The sequence below is a fragment of the Eublepharis macularius genome, chromosome 12 (assembly GCF_028583425.1).
Source record: "Eublepharis macularius isolate TG4126 chromosome 12, MPM_Emac_v1.0, whole genome shotgun sequence".
NCBI classification, from domain to species: Eukaryota; Metazoa; Chordata; class Lepidosauria; order Squamata; family Eublepharidae; genus Eublepharis; species Eublepharis macularius.
In genome coordinates this window covers 80,239,425-80,255,134 of record NC_072801.1, presented here as the reverse complement: position 1 = coordinate 80,255,134, position 15,710 = coordinate 80,239,425, and the positions used below count along the sequence as shown (strand labels likewise).

Here is a 15,710-nt window from a genome sequence, read left to right as displayed (position 1 = left end):
CCAACCACTGAGACTGTCATCTATCAGAACAGGAGTGCCTCTATACAGGTTTCAGAGCAGAGACTACTTTGGCTGGAAGGCCCTTCAACACCTCGCCATCAAGGGCTGGCCCCATGAGATCAGCCACAGCCTCCACCTCCGGCTCCAAGCCCTGTGTGCACACCCAACAGGCCCCAATTCAAAGGAAGGCAAGAAACCGAGGCTCTTCCCAAGGAGCTTCAGTAGCACATCTGCTGAAGGCATTCATCCAGCGCCAGCCCTGCAGGTTGCTTGGGGGGGGGGCAGAGGGGGTGCGGTGCAGACCTCTGCCTCACAGACACATTCTCAGCAGCAGGGAGCTGCAGCTCCCCACAGGGCGCCCTTCCGCCCTACCCCTTCTTCTAGCCCGGGGCAGATCAGACAAAGTGCCAGGAAGGCAAGGGCTGCACAGATGTAGGGGGAGAGAAAGTAAGGCTACAACAGGGCCTCTGGCTGCCCTGCATTCCTCCCCAGCCTGGGCTCCCTGCAACCTTCAACCACAAGAAAGCAGAGCTGACAGCCACTCCTGCTGCTCCCAAAGGGCTGCCTGGAGCTTCCTTCTGAGCTTTCGAGAGCTACAGCTCTCTTTGTCAGGCACATGCATCTGACGAAGAGAGCTGTGGCTCTCGAAAGCTTACCCTACAATGAAGTTGGTTAATCTTAAAAGGTGCTGCTGGACTCTTTGCTATTTTGCTACTGCAGACTAACATGGCTAACTCCTCTGGATCCATCTGAGCTGGCAGTCACTCTCTCACCTGCTAGACCCAGGCAGCAGTCGGTCGCAGCTAACCAAGGCAGAAAGCCCCCCCCCACTGCTGCCTCCATTGTCCTGCCTGGCAGCTGGACTGAAGTGTGCCTGTGTGTGTGTGTGGGGGATCATGAGCAAACAGGAGGGGGGAGGACTGGGACCCCCCCCCGATGGTTTTATGCCAGTAACAGAATGAAGACGCGCTTCTAAAACCAGAAAGGGAACCCAGTGGCAGCGTGCTTCACTTCACAGCAGCTTCTCTGGGACCCTGTCTACAAAAGTGGCTCAAGAAAGCCTGAAGGAACTTGGGGGGGGGGGAGCACGGCCTGCCCCATATGCCAAGCAACCTCCTTCCTTCAGCCGGCAGCTGGGCCCCTGGGCAATGGGTTCCTGGAACAAGCATTACGGGCACCAAGCCATTTAAACTGTTGCCAGTTAAGGGCTGTCCTTTGCCACAGAAACCAAAAGGCATTTTAAGCCAGCCACAGAGACCAGTTTAGGAGTCACACCTCTCGAGCTGCATTGGGTCCACAGGCCACGTGCAAAATTCCCAAAGGCTTGTTTGCATCTATCCAGGGACCGTGGCTATCTCCAGCCCAACCAGCTTTCTGCAAGCTTTGAACAGTTTTTTCACTCCAAGGGCTGAAGTCAATGGAAGCTGCCAAGAATCCATGGCAACAGGAGGAATCCACAATTCTTTCTTCCAGGGAGAGTGGCAAGGAGATGAAGCTGCCTCTTCTAGGGAACAGAGGGCACAACCCGGAAGTAATTTTTCTGAGCTCTAACAACATGAAATGCCCCTGGAAGAGAATCGGGGGGGGGGGGAGCCACAGGGGGCAGCCACAGCTTCCTGGATGCCCAGGGGAGGGGCTCCCGTGCAACTGCCAAGAACACCAAAAGCCTCAATTGGTGAGCAGGGCTTAGTGGGCACCAGCGCCCCCTTCCCTTGTAAAGGGGAACATTAGCGCCCATCAGCTCTCTTGCCACACCTGCCACCTGCTTCACCTGTCGATGCCCAAATGGAACTTCCAAATTCAGAGGCAGTATACCACTATTGCAGACTAGCCACAGGAGAGGGCTGTTCGCCATTCATCCCTTGCTTGTGGCTCTTCCAGAGGCATCAGGCTGGCCATTATTTTGCCGGATAAATATGAATTGCAAAGTTTGCTGACGCTCTGAAATGAGCATAATCTAATATTTTGACTAAAGGAATTGCTTCCTAAATAGAAAAGTACCTTATGTTAATTTTACTTCCTCAAATATTTCATTAGGAGAAAAAGAACTAACTGTAGTTTAAACGTTAGCCGCAATAAGTCGAAAGCTTTACATGTAAATTATTTCCACTGGAAGAAAATGATACCATAAAAAATTTAAAAAAAAATCTTACATTATTCAGATTTAAGAAATAACGCAACGGCCATGAGAAATGTTGACACTCATTTTAGCACCCCCAAAGATACTCTGCAGAAGGGGAAGGTTGGCCATGCGTCCGTTGCTGCAGAAATCTACACTCTTCCATTTAGGATGTGCCCCTGATGACACATCCCGGTACAAAGGTGCATGCCGTGTTGCAGGCCAGGGCACCCGTGGATCTTTTGCTAGGCTGCCTAAGATGACGACGCTATCCCCCTGGGGCAGAACACACTCAAGTGAGCCTGTACAGTCCTCCCCATGTAACCTCTCTCTCTCTCTCTCAATTTAGAAACTTGAGGGCTAAGCAGTTTAAAAAAAGGAATGGAAAGTTTCTCAGGGAGATTTGGAGAGCAGGGAAGGCAAGCTTCCACGTCACTCCTGCTTTTTACAGCAGGGGGAGAGACAAGGAGCGCCAACCCTCTTCTTCCAAGTTCTCCTGGGCCTCATTCTCTAGTTCAAGACTTTCCTTTGAAGGACATCCGCCAGAACAACTTACAGCACAGGGGAAACCTGCAGGGGTGTCTTGCACTTTGCACGGGGCATGCCAGGACCACTTGGCATCCCCGCAATGCCTTTCCAGGCGCTTCTCATTCAGAAATGTTTATGTGCCAAAGAGATGGGGGGGGGACGGGGCACTTGGAGTCAACGTTCTGACAGAAGCAACACGAACTCTTCAAGGGCATCCAGGACCGGAAAAGACCAGGCAGTCGCGCCCGGCCCAAAGCAAGGACCTTTTGACCCTCGCCCCCAGTCGACGCAAGCCGATTTTACAGTCGCCCCCTTCCGCTTTCGTCTCCAGCCCAGGTGAATGAAATTCACTCAAAGCTTCAAAGCCAAGAAAGAGTCAAGGGTGCATTAAGTGCAGACATCCAGATCTCCAGAAGCCTCGGCCTTTAGCTAAGGAGGCCACAGCTTGCCACAGTTCTGGGCCTTCCCCCAGTCAGCTTTTCCACACAAGAGTCAGCAAGATGAGTCTGCAGGAGCCAGCTGGGCCTTGCCGGAAGGGGAAGCTGGCAGCTTGAAACCAAAGACGGCGTTGTCGGAAAGCCTGGCCAGGCTGCGCAGGACCCGCCACGCTTTGGGTGGAGACAGGCCCAGGCCGACAAGCAGACCCGGGGGCAGGGCAGCCCGCTGGGGCCCCAAATAAAAAGCAGAGAGCAGGCAAGTGAAAATTTGGGCAGGGAGATACTCGAGGGGAGGGGGGTAATCCACCACTGCGCCCCAAAAGCATCAAGTCTGCCCCCTGGCAAAATGTTTGTTCTGGTGTTGCAAGAAACACTTTCCAGCTCAAAAACTTTTTTATATGTAAATACAGAGAATGACAGCAAGCATATACACACGCCGTGTCACTGGCCAACTTTATTTCCCCTACCAGCGTAAACTAGAAATCACACCCAAACACTGGTTCAGGAAGGCTAACCATATCCAATGCAGCAAGCCACAGTCTAGGACGAATTGGCAAAGCGCCGGTGGGGCTGCTGCGCTGCCCCCCCCCCCCCGCGGAACACCCAGAGGAGGAAGCGGCCCAGAAGCTGAAGCCAGGGCCCAGCAGGACAGAAGGGGCACAGCACCACCTCCCACACGGGGCTCTTTTCAAGGAACAGGCTGGCCTTTACTACGGAAGCGCGCCGAGGCATTCTCGACCCACCCAGCCTGACCACCGGAGAAGGGAGCAGCAACTGAAAAAGGAAGCTCTTCACCACTCTGCGCGCACCCCCCCCCCCACAGCAGCCGAAAGCCCACCCCTGCCACAGTAACCCGGGAAGGTTTTCTCTCTTGCTAAACTTACCAAGAGAACCCACAACTCTCGCCTTTTAGCAAAGGCAGCAAACCACCAAGTCTCAGGCAGAAGCAGGCCTAGAGCGGCTGCAGCCCTCCAAACACCGGTGCCCATCCCCCCTTCGAGCCCAAGCTTCGGAAGCCGCGCGCACCAGCTGCCACGGGGGGGGGGAGGAGAGGGGGGGCAGCTGCCTCGCGCCAGGCCCCAGCAGGAAGCTGCGCGTCTTCTTCACCCGACCCGTCGTGGCCGCGGGGATCCAGCACCCGACGGCTAAGAGGGGGCAGAGGAGCTGCCGCAGGGGCTGTCAGCCGGGGCGCGGGGGGGGGGGGGCCGAAGAGGGGCCTCCGCGCCCCGGGGCAGCCCGCGGCTCGACCAGCGCAGCCGGGAGGGCCGCTGCGGAGGCTGCTGGGCCCCCAGCCCGCGAGCTTATCGGAGGCCTCTGCGAGCTGCCCTGGGCGCCGGGGCCTGGTCCAGCAGAAAAGCGGGCGGAGCTCCTTGGACGCTCGCCCCCGCGGGCCACGCAGCAGCACCCGCCGCCGCCGCCGCCGCCGCCGCCGCCGGGAAGGCAGCGGCCGTTTGCGCAGGAAGCCGGCGGCGGAGGGCCAGGCCGGAGGCAGCACCACGAGGCCTCCCTCCGGAGAGCGGCAGCTTCCCAGGCAAGGGGGCCCTCCTCACCCGCCGCCCCTGTCAGGATCCTGCCGTCGGGCAAGCGCGCGGGCTACGCCAGGCCCCCTGAAGCCGAAAGGCCAGCCGCTGGCCGCCCCGGCCTGCTCTGCGCTGCCCGCCCAGCTGAGCTCCAGGCAGCCCCGGCACAGCAGACCGGCCGGCAGCCCACCTCCAGCCTGCGCCGCCCATGCGCGTTCTGCGGCGGGAAGGAGCCCCCAGCAACAGCCGCCAGCGCCGCGCCGCCCCCGGCCACGCCGCAGGCTTTGCTCCTCCAGGCAGCGCGGCGGGCGGGGCGGGGCGCGGGCGCACCTGCGCTCCGGCGGGGGCCGAACAAAAGCCCCCCCGCCCCTTCCCCCTCCCGCCCAGGCGCGGCGGAGAAGCCCCCGGGAGGCGGCCCCGCTCTGCGCGGTCCAGAGGCCGGGGGACCCCTCGGGGGCTGCAGCGGGGGTCGCGCACAACTCGCACCCAGAGCCCGGCCGGGCCCGCCTGGCGGGGCTCCGCGGGGCGGCCGAGCAGCCGGCGGGGGGCGGGGCCTGACCGCGCCTCTCACCGGCCTGCGTGGTGTCGCTGAGGTCCCACCGCTGGGCCGCTCCGCCGGGGAAATGCCGCAGGTGCCGCCCGGCCAGGCTCAGCTTCCCCGAGGCCGCCGCCTCTTCCAGGGCGCGCTCGGGGCCCGGTGGGAAGGGGGAGGGCGGGGGCAGTGGGTCGGCCCCGCCCTCGCCCGCCGCCATGCCGCAGGTCCCGCTCTTCCCGCTGCGGCAGCGCTCGGCCGAATGAGCGCTCGGAGGCGGACGCCGCGAGACCCCAGCCAAAGAGGGCGGGGCGTGCGTCCCCGCCGCAGCCTATCAGAGACCAGCCACTAGGGACGTGGTCAATCGCAGGAGATCGCGTGGGGTCGTTGATACCAGGCAGCCAATGCCGTGGAAACAGACGGACAGGTCTTCCTCTTTTTGCTCCTATCGAGTGTCGGAGGCTGGGGCACGGGACGCTCATTGGTTTTTGGCCAATGAGTCAAAAGCACTGACTGCGATTTACACCAATCACCGACAAAGAAGGCGGTTCACCCAGCCCACTCGCGCGCGCCTTGCACAGTCCCTTCGTTCTTAGCCAATGATATTCAAAGAGGCGGGACGTATGTAACTGCTGCCCAATCGTGAAGCGGCCAAACGCATATAGTGCACAGACAACTGGTGTAGGCGTGTCTACAAGTTTGAACGACAAGCACTTTCACCTATCAGAAAAGAAGCGGGCCCTTCCAGAGCTTTCAGCGGCAACAATTGAAAAACTCACACTGAGGGATGTGGAGGGGGCCTCCTTCGCCCTGCGGGCAGAAGCGCCCGGGAGACCGGGATGGGGGTGTCGAGAGCCGGAGCCCCTCCATCAGGCGCCGGGGCGAGCGGAACCCCAGGGAAATCGCCTCAGAGCGGGCGGCCGAGGCCGTGACGGAGGAGCTCCGGCCCTCGACACCCCCACCAATTAGAGCTGAGGCGAGGAGGAGGCGGGCGCTGCCGCTTGAACGACAGGCGGTCTGGCCAGTCCGTAGAGGAGAGCGGGCCGTTGGGTCCTGACGGGCAGGCCCGCCCGCCAACCGGTTGCGCGGCGCGCGGGGCCGGGGGCGCGGTCACAAAGGCGGGGGCGGGGCGTCGTCGTCACAGAGGGCGGTTGCCGGGGCGACCGGGCGCGTGCTCCGGCGAGCCGCTCGTCACACTCGCCGCGTCCGCCGCCGGCCCACGTGGCCGGCCCGCCAAAGCCCCGGCCATGCCCGGCCCGGCCGCCGCGGAGGCCCCGCAGAGCGCGCACGGCCATGAGCGACGGGCGCCCGGCCCGCAGGGCGCGCCGCAGGAGGGCCGCCCGCCCCGACGAGCCCCGCGCGGTGAGCGCCGTCTCGGGCCCCGGGCGCAGCCCAGCCCAGCGCAGGGCGGGCGGCCGGCCGGGGAGGGACTCCGGCCCCGAGGGAGGAGGGCGCCAAGCCACGCCGCGAATGAACCGCGGGAGCCTCCGAGGGCGTCGCTCGCTCCGCTCCCGGCCCGCTTGCCAGGCGGCCTCGGGGGGGCCCGGAGCAGCGGCGGGAGGCGGCGGCGGCGCTGGGCTCGAGTCCGGCTCTGAAGGGCCTTTCCAGCCCGCGCGGCTCCCGCTGAAGGGGCCCGCCGGCCTCGCCGCCTCTGCCTGTACCCGAGCGACGAAGCTGGCCGGCCGGGGGCGCCCCTGGGCCCCATCCGGGGGTTTCCTGGCGCCCCAGGTGGTCATTTTAACAGATGCCCAACCGCCAGAAACTTGTCCGGCGACGCCCTTTTAGTCTGCACCCGTTGAAATGCTGCCTGCCGTGCCAGCAAAATAAAAACGGCCGCCCTTCGGAGGTGGGGGGGGGTTTCCGGCCCTCTTCCTTCCTTAACCGAAGCCCTGGGACTCGGGCTGCCTCCGCCTGCTCGCCCCCGCCCTCGCCCCCCCCCCCCGTGGATCTGGAGCCTTGTGCCCAAGGGATGTCAGCCAGGCGGTGGGGGTTCCGCCCACGAGAGAGTCGCTTTATTGCAAGAGAACTCGGTTGCGGCTCCCGGAGGAGCCGGCTACATATGCACCTCAAACGACACCCCCTAATAAGAACACAGGCACTAGGGCCCTTCGTTGGCATGCCCTGAACAAAAGGTAACGTGTTTACAAGGCAGCAATTGGCTCATGGAACTCAGGTGGCCCCAGCATGCTCACCCTCTCCCCCCTCCACCGCCCCCCCCCCCGGCAGCCCAAGAAGAAGCCCCGCAGCTCATCCGCCCAGAGGAGAGGGGAGGAGGAGGAGGAGGGCAGAGGAGACGCGGCCTCGATCCAGATTTTCCCTCCAGAGTTGGTAGGTGAGCCAGGGCTGGGGGGGGGGGAGTGGGACACAGGGAGGTGCCCTGATGACGGGCAGCAGCCCTTGCTCTTCGGTGACGGAGTCTCTTTCCCTCCCACCCCCAGCTGTGCTACATCATTTCCTTCTTGCCAGTGAAGGACATGGTCGCCCTGGGCCAGACCTGCCGGTACTTCTATGAAGTGTGCGACAGTGAGGGAGCGTGGCAGAAGATTTGTCGTCGCCTGTCCCCTCGGCTGCGGGATGAGAACTTGAATGGTAGCCGGCCCTGGAAGCGATCGGCCATCCTCAACTGTCAGTATACCTTGGTGTGAAATGGAGTGCTGAGGACAAGGGGAACATTGCCCAATTTTGGGGGGGGGGATTTGCACATGGGAGAATCCCATGCACGAAAAACGATTATGCTTGCATGGGAGAGAGTGGCATTATCATGAGGGGGGCAGGGGGAGACAGAAAGCTGGAGAAAAGAATGCTTAGCAGAAATATGAAGTGGGTCTCATCCTGTGCCCCCCTACGTGCCCAGGGAGGGGAAAGGTGTTACTCAGTCCACTTCTCCAGAGAGACCCAATTCCCTGCCCTGGGGTCTTTCTGTCCCACAGACACCAAGGGCTTGTACTTCCAGATGTTTAGCGGCCGCCGGCACGTCGTCAGCAAGACAGTCGCCCCGCTGCTCTCACATGGCTACCGGAAGTTCTTGCCCACCAAGGACCACGTCTTCATCCTCGACTACAGTGGCACGCTCTTCTTCCTCAAGAACGCCCTGGTCTCCTCCTCCATGGGACACATCCAGTGGCGCCGTGCCTGCCGCTACATGGTGCTGTGCCGCAGTGCCAAGGATGTACGTGCCTGGGAGGGGAAACCCTTGCAACAGATGCCAAAAGAGGGGGAGCATGGTTCCAAACAGTGTTTCATCCCAGCATTGCATTCATGGGCAACACACAGGATGGGCCCTGAAGATGCAAGTGATGGAAGGGGTGGGGGTGGGGGGAGCCTCTCGTGCCAGCTTGTTCCAGAGAAACGGCACCCTTGCTGCTCCTTTCCCAACTCTGAGATCTATTACCTGCAAATCAAGAGAAGGGTTTCTTTAGCGTGGAAGGATCTCAGAGACGTGGGACCCCTTTCCCGGTGACCCTGCCCTCTTCAGAGTCAGCCAGGACAGGTGGTGGCCATGGCCTGCCAGAAAGGGGTGGGGGAGCTCTCCAGGACTCGCATCCTCCTCTTGCGGAGCTGACCTGCTGCTGCTAGTTTTGGCCTGCGCCCCTAAACTTGCCCCCCAATTACCTGCTGCTTTTTCAGTCACTTCTAGTGCAAACGTCACCACGTTTTGATTCCTCTCCTGGGGTTTCCTGGACAGCATTGTCTTCCTGTGAAAGAAAAACGGGGGGCTGTGCTGGGCTTAGAGCTGACACCTTTTTTTGAGCCATTGTTGGCAACCTTACCTACAGATATTTGCCAGATGGTTTGCCTGTTCCATGTCTGTAGGCCATGACAGGCAATGGAGGAGTACGGCCACTTGAAACCGAAGAGATGGCCAAAGTGTTCAACAGCAAATTAGTTAAGAGTGAAACTAGAAGCAGGGCAGATCAGAAAACGTGTTCAGCTAGCAAGCCTTGAAGGTGGACTATGTAAACCCCAGTCTTGTGTCCTGATGGTTAAAAAAAAACAACAACAGATGTGCTCTAGGATCCATGTTTGCCTCAGCCCATAAGGCCAATGGTAGATGGAGCCTGAGAAATGGGTTGGTCTATGCCCCTGCCAGTTCATTCTTGAGCTGGAGGGCAGGGCCCCTCTGGGGAATGCTGGCAGTCCCAGGTTCAGTCTGGCACTAAGGGCCAGATGGATCAGCGCCCTGACAGTCTAAGGCGCAGGTTCCACTGGCAGCTCCCAGCACACGATCACTCCCATAGCTCCCCATATCTGCCCTTGCATAAAATGGGTGGCTTTGGTTGCCTTGACTTCGAGAGAGGGACTGTGACCTGGACAGAGACTTGGGACATCACGTTTAATACAATTTTGAATGTTGAACAATTGACAAGTACATAGGGAAGTGTCATTCTTCACGGAGTAGCTGTGTGCCCCTACAGAGACTCGTGCTGCAGTAAAAGTGTGTGGGGTGACCAGGACGCCCAGCCACAGCAGTTGGCTCCTCAGTACATGCTTGGTGGGCAAGAGGAAGGGGCTCTTCCAATGCCATCAGATGCAGAGGGTGACCTTCACACTCCCGTTGCTCCTCATCTAGAGCAACACTAAATACAATCCCGCCAGCTACTGCAGCCATGTCTTGAGTTCCCTTGCATCCTTTCTTCTTCTGCCGGCAGTTTGCCACAGACCCCCGGAGTGACACTGTGTACCGCAAATACCTGTACGTGCTGGCAACCCGGGAACAGCCGGTCACCACAGCGATGGGGCGCAGTGAGGCCCCTGGAACAGCCACCAGCAGCCGCCTCTGTGACTGCGTGGAGGTCTATCTGCAATCCAGCGGGCAACGAGTGTTCAAGATGACTTTCCACTTTTCCATGAAGTTCAGGCAGATAGTGCTGGTGGGGCAGGAGACTGAGAGGTCCCTCTTGCTTCTGACAGGTGAGGGGAGGCAGAGCCAGAGGGCAGCTGCTTCTCATAGGCACAGAGTCAGCCAAGGTCTGGGACAGAGAGCAACCCGCTCCCTCCCACAGATGCCCCCTCGGGTGCATTTTTACTCCGGCTCTCTTCTCTCTGAGAGAGGCATTCCTGAAAGAAGAACTCCTCTTCCAAGAGGCCCCTTTCCTCCCTAGCCTTTGGTTGCGTAATGTCCCCAGACTGGGACACGCCTCATCCTTTTCCAGAGTGCCTCCGTCCACCCAAGAGAGGACTTGGCATTGGAGAGGCCTGGGACTTCCTCACATGACTTGTGGGGAAGATACAGCCATGCTTTTGTGTCAACTGCACGTGCAGCCCTTCCTGGAACAAGCGCCCATGCACCTGCAGCCTAACATTCTCCACCTCGTGGGGTGGACTCTTTCTCTGCAGAGGAAGGGAAGATCTACAGTTTGGTGGTGAACGAGACGCAGCTAGACCAGCCACGCTCCTACACTGTGCAGCTGGCGCTGCGTAAAGTCTCCAAGTGCCTCCCCCACGTCTCCATCCGCAATATGCATTCAAACCAAAGCAGTGCTGTCTACCTCACAGGTAACGCAGAGCCCTGCTGGCAGGGCTGGTCTCATCCCAGAGGCAAAGCCAGACTGGCTGGCTGGCTGCACCTTCACCCACACCACCGCCGCTGCAGGTTCTCTTGTATTTAGCGGCAGGTGCGATGTAGCATTCGGCAGCTGCGTCCTCCACAGGAGGAAGTCGAGGGCTGAGAAGTGGCCGGTGGAGTAGGGGAAGCTCAGGCAGCACCACAGGTTCAGGGGAGAGGGGCTGGAGGGAACGCCTCTGCAGGACAAATGGGTTTTGAGGAGGAGAGGCGCAGCTTGAAGAACACACAGAGAGAGGGGGGGAGGTTGTTCCAGGCCTGGCAGGAGGCAGCCAGAGAGGGGGGTTGGGGCAGGAGGCAGCATTGTTTGAGTAGGGGGAGCAGAGAGCAGTAGGGGGCACAGGCGGAGAGGCCATACAATGTGGAGTGGATTTAAACCGGAGGGCTGGAAGCATGAACCTGATGCTAAGCACGGTAGAGGCTCACTGTACTTTGAACTAAGGCTGCAGGGAGGAGAAACCTCCCCCTAATTGCTGCCTCTTCTGCCCCCTGCCTTCTGCACTTGGTGAGGGGGCTTCCTTCAGTCATGGTCCCCTCTCGCCTTGGCAGGTGAAGGTGCCGTGTACTTGGAGGTCCACTCACCTGGTGTGTACCGTGATCTCTTTGGCACCCTCCATGCTTTCGACCCGCTGGATCAACAGATGCCCCTCGCCCTCTCTCTCCCAGCCAAGGTAACGCGAGGTGGGGCTGTCCTGTCATCCCACCCACCCCAAGCTTTAGGCAGCACCAGTAGAGGAAGTAGCAGTGAGACGGGCCTCTGAGATGTCAGTGCGATGAACTGGGGCATTGGAACCAGGCTGAGGAGGTGACGCCGAAGGGAGAAGAAGGAATTCCAGATTCTGAAAACGAAAGTTTAGATGACTGTTCTTCAGTAGGCTTGCTAAGTTCTGCCCTTGCTGCTCATGTGCCTTCCAGTTGTGGGTGCCCAGCTGCAGGCTGCTATCTTTCCTTACAACACAGGAACGCGGGCATCAGCAATTATCACGAGCAGTGGGCAGCCATATAGTCCCTGTGTGTGCCTGACATTGGGTGAGCCCCACAGCGTAGCTGATCAGTACTGCCAGAGCAAATAGCTGTACAGCGCACTCTGGCCTCCTTATTTAAGGTTTGGGGGCGCTGGCATCCCCTAACATTCCTGATTGCTTTCCCTTGCCTCTGAGGAGTTGCATTCTGCACACAGGCAGGTGTTTTTTAGGAGCCAGGCTTGGCATTGGCAGCAGGCTGGGGCTGAGTGCTGGTTAGCCCTGGCTCAAATGAAGGCCTAGGATGCCTCACTCCTCCCGCCCCAGTCAAGCCCAAGTGTCGATCAAACAGTCCCTCAGCCCTGTGCCTCACCTCTGCTTGCCTCCAGGTGCTCACCTGTGCCCTTGGCTACAACCACCTGGGGCTAGTGGATGAGTTTGGGAGGATCTTCATGCAAGGTAATAACCGCTACGGTCAGCTTGGCACAGGAGACAAGATTGACCGTGGGGAGCCTGCTCAGGTGAGATGTGAAGTGGGGGGGGGAAAGCAGACCCCTCCAAAGTGAGATGCAGCGGGAGGAGTGCAGACTGCCCATTCCCCATTCCGTTTCCCAAGGGCCCAGTGGCCCTAAACTCAGACAAGGAGGGCGGGGCTTGTGAGTCTCTTCTGTCCGTCTTCTAGTATTGGCCCCGCCTCTCACCACAGTATCATGACCCATATTAATTGGGGCTCATCCTGCTTGGGAAAGCCAACCCCATGCTGTGGGCTGTGCAACCACAAATGAATATTCCTAATAGATACCAAATCATACAGAAAAACAGTTGGGATCTAGTCCTGTCCTGAGTGATCCAATCCAATACCCCCTTTCTAGTCGCATCTCGGAGGGGAGGGGAAAACAGAAACCCTCTGCCCTCCTCAGACACCCCCTCTACTCCCCTTCCCTCCAGGTTCACTACCTGAAGTGTCCCGTGGACCTCTGGTGTGGACTCAACCACACGCTGGTGCTGAGCCACAGCGGAGACCTTGGGAAGGACCTCATGGGCTGTGGCTGTGGTGCTGGAGGGCGCCTTCCTGGGTGGCCAAAAGGCAGTGCCTCTTTTGTCCGGCTGCACATCAAGGTGAGGGCAGGGGCGGGGCTGGAGGCTGGCCACTGGGAGCCCGGCACGGGCATGCCGGAGTGTCTGACGGAGAAGTTGGGCATGACTGGGCAGTCCTCGGGATCTGGGCTTTCCGGCTTCCTCCGTCCCTGATCCAATCTCTCTCTGTTCTGGTTTTTTGCAAAGAACCACTTTCCAAGTGCAAAGCAGAGCGTTTCCTGTTACAGGCTGAGAAGTTAACAGCCGGCCTGAGTGCTGCTGGTCGGAAGGCTCAGACGTTCTGCTCACCACCTCCCCCGCCCCCTCACTGCAATTACTCCCAAAGCTTTTCTCTGTGTTCCACTGAACTGGACAAAGATTTCATAATCTGGCATTAAATAAAAACTCCTCCAAACTGGACAAGAAAAACGTCATCCGCTTTTGCAAAGCACAGCTCCCTATGGGGCCCAGGGGACTACGTGCTGCTTAAGATAATTGCTCATAATCCCCGAAACCAGCACCTCCCGGCCTGGAGAGCGCCCCTCCCGCTGCTCTCACACTGTCCCCCCCCCACTGTTGCAGGTGCCTCCGTGCGTCCGCCGGATCTGCTCCACCCGGGAGTGCCTCTACATGCTGTCTAGCCATGACATTGAGGAAATGCCTGCCTATCGTGAGCTGCCCGCCAGCAAGGCAGGAGTGCCTGCCAGTGACGCAGAGGCCATGGCTGCCCGGGCATGCGAGGAGTACCTGAGCCAACTGCACAAGTGCCCCACACTCGCGGGGCGCATGGCCAAGATGAAGGAAGCTGTCGGCAGCATGCCCCTCATGACATTCCAGAAGGATTTTTTCTGGGAGGCTTTGGACATGATCCAGCGGGCAGCTGAGCTCCCAGAGCCCCCTGCTTCCAGCTAGCCCATGGATTGTTCCCCACTCCCCTTGTCCCTTTTCCCCACCCCTGTACATATCATGGATCATGTTTACAGATAGAGACGACTTCAGAAGGAACCACTGGGAATAAATAAAGCACAAGCAGAGATCTCGGGCAGCCTCCACTGGACCACACGGGGGTAAGTGGCAAACAGCAACCCTGGGACAGCAGACGGTTGGCATGTGATGGAGGAGGAAGGGTTCCCCTGCAGAACTGGCACGGGGGGCCTCCCCGCCTCCCCATCACTGGCACACCTTTTCTGGAGTCCCTTCAGCCAGTTAATTATTAACAGCCGGGAGAAGAAAGGTATCGGCACGGTCTCTCCCTCCCTCCCTGCCCCCTCCCTCAGTGAGTGCTGATGCGAGTCTAGCATCTGGGAGGCCCCGGTTCAAATCCCGCTCTGCCCGCTGGCTGGCCTTGGCCCAGCCACACTCGGCCTAGCCCCTCTCACAGGGTTGTGGAGAGAACGGAGGGGAGGGGAGGGGAGCATTGTGAGCCGCTGCCTGTCTCCACCGGGGAGAAACGCAGCACATAAAAGAAGCACATCAACCATCTTCCTCCTTCAGAGAGGGCAGCCCTCGGAGGGATGGACGGTTCATAGGTCAGTTTCCGGCCAGCAGAGTGGGGGAGGGGACTGTTTGCAGCAGCAGCAGCTGCTCAACGCGTGCTTGCGTTCTCCGCTTAAAAGGCCTGCCGCTGCGCCACGTCTCTAAGAGCGAGGACAAAGGCCCTGCGAGAACTGCCCTCTGATCCCAGTGCCCAAGGGCCCGGCAGGCACTTCTGGACAGCTGGCAGTTTTGAGGGTTCAAAGTTCCCAGCATTCACTGGGGGAGGGGACGGGGAGCGTGGAGCAGGAGGGGACGGGCGTGAGGCTGTGGCCCCAGAAGCACCCGCAGGCTGCAGAGCAGCTGCTTGAAGTGGAGCCCGTCTTCTGCAAGGGACAGGCACAGGCGAGGGACCAAACGAAGCCCCAGAGACCCGGCTCTTACCTGCTCCCCCGTTTCCACGGGTTGTGCTCTTCTTCCAAGTGGCTCTTGGGCATTGCTGGGCTAGAATTTAATGGCATTTATTGCATTTCTAGCCCGCCCACCCCACGGGTGAGCTCAGGGTGGGTAACAACATTAATAATATTACAGTATCACAACCTAGAGAAACCAGAGAAGCCAGTCTGGGCATGACGAACCATTGATCAATTCACGGGCATACGGGGCTGAGCTTGGCTAGTTCCAGCACCTCCCGCCCGGAACCAGATTGCCGTTTTGCCTGGAAGTCTTTGGGGCGGAATGTTTTGATTTTGGGAACTGGAGGGGCTGGGGCTGGAGCAGGGCAGGTGAGGACCACGGCTTCTGGCTGGGCCACCTCCGAGTGTATAGCCCACCCCACCCCCCCTGCTAAATAACTCCCATCAGAAGAGGACAGGGGGCAGACTTGGAATGGCCAGGTACAGTTTGCCCCACTGGCCAGCTGGCAAACATTGTTAGGTTGAATTAGGGGGGAGTGGCTCTGCCCCCAGCCCTCCTGCTGCTCTCTAGCTCTGACTGGCCACTCCAGGGCTTCCTTGGACCTGGTGCTCAGCCCAAGGACACGCTTCAGGAAAGGGCAAGCAGAGTTACGGGCGGGCGGGCGGGCGGGCGGGGGCAGAGCCCCGTCCCAGCAGGGAAAAGCCAAAGAGCTTTTGGTTCAGAAAACTGCCTGAGGGAGGACAAGGCAGAGGTTTATGAACGGATGATGCATGAGGCAGGGAAATGGCTCCTGAGAACCTTCTGCCCCTCTCCCATGGCACCCAGGGCAGCTTCCGAGATGGACAAGGGAAATCATGAACGCTTGGCATTCACTGCCATAGGATGTACTTCTAGCCACTAGCTCAGATGGCTTCGAAAGGGCCCCAAGACCCATAGAGCAGGAGGGGAGGGCTGTCGAAGGATCTTTGCCAGGCTGGTTCTCCATGTTCAAAGAAAGTGCACCTGTGGCGCCACAGTGAGAGATGGGATACTGGCACAGGTGGAAATGAGCCACTGTCTGGGAAGGGGGATTCAGAGGCAGC

General features: G+C 59.5%; 2 protein-coding genes across 5 annotated transcripts in view; one reads left to right on the top strand and one right to left on the bottom strand.

Annotated features, from left to right (window-relative positions):
* LRCH4 (leucine rich repeats and calponin homology domain containing 4) overlaps nucleotides 1-5,379 on the bottom strand; it is a 38,938-nt gene extending 33,559 nt beyond the window's left edge. For all 4 annotated transcript variants that reach the window (XM_054995133.1, XM_054995131.1, XM_054995129.1 and 1 more), the window contains exon 1: nucleotides 5,176-5,379. In XM_054995133.1, coding sequence (XP_054851108.1) covers nucleotides 5,176-5,356 — 181 coding nt within the window. In that variant the 5' untranslated portion in view covers nucleotides 5,357-5,379. The remainder of the gene's footprint in view (nucleotides 1-5,175) is intronic.
* A 1,941-nt stretch (nucleotides 5,380-7,320) lies between these two features.
* FBXO24 (F-box protein 24) lies at nucleotides 7,321-15,026 on the top strand. The gene is made up of 9 exons (XM_054994562.1): nucleotides 7,321-7,464; nucleotides 7,575-7,761; nucleotides 8,067-8,305; nucleotides 9,786-10,047; nucleotides 10,474-10,632; nucleotides 11,249-11,370; nucleotides 12,051-12,182; nucleotides 12,610-12,780; nucleotides 13,321-15,026. The coding sequence occupies exons 1-9, from the start codon at nucleotides 7,321-7,323 to the stop codon at nucleotides 13,648-13,650; spliced, it is 1,746 nt and encodes a 581-aa protein (XP_054850537.1). The 3' UTR covers nucleotides 13,651-15,026.
* Nucleotides 15,027-15,710: the final 684 nt, after the last annotated feature.

Excerpts from the sequence above, each read along its gene's own strand:
- FBXO24 (XM_054994562.1), top strand. The coding sequence starts at position 7,321 with ATGCTCACCCTCTCCCCCCTCCACCGCCCCCCCCCCCGGCAGCCCAAG. Across the intron at positions 7,762-8,066 it reads GCGATCGGCCATCCTCAACT|ACACCAAGGGCTTGTACTTC; the intron begins GTCAGTATACCT and ends TCTGTCCCACAG. Across the intron at positions 11,371-12,050 it reads CCCTCTCTCTCCCAGCCAAG|GTGCTCACCTGTGCCCTTGG; the intron begins GTAACGCGAGGT and ends GCTTGCCTCCAG.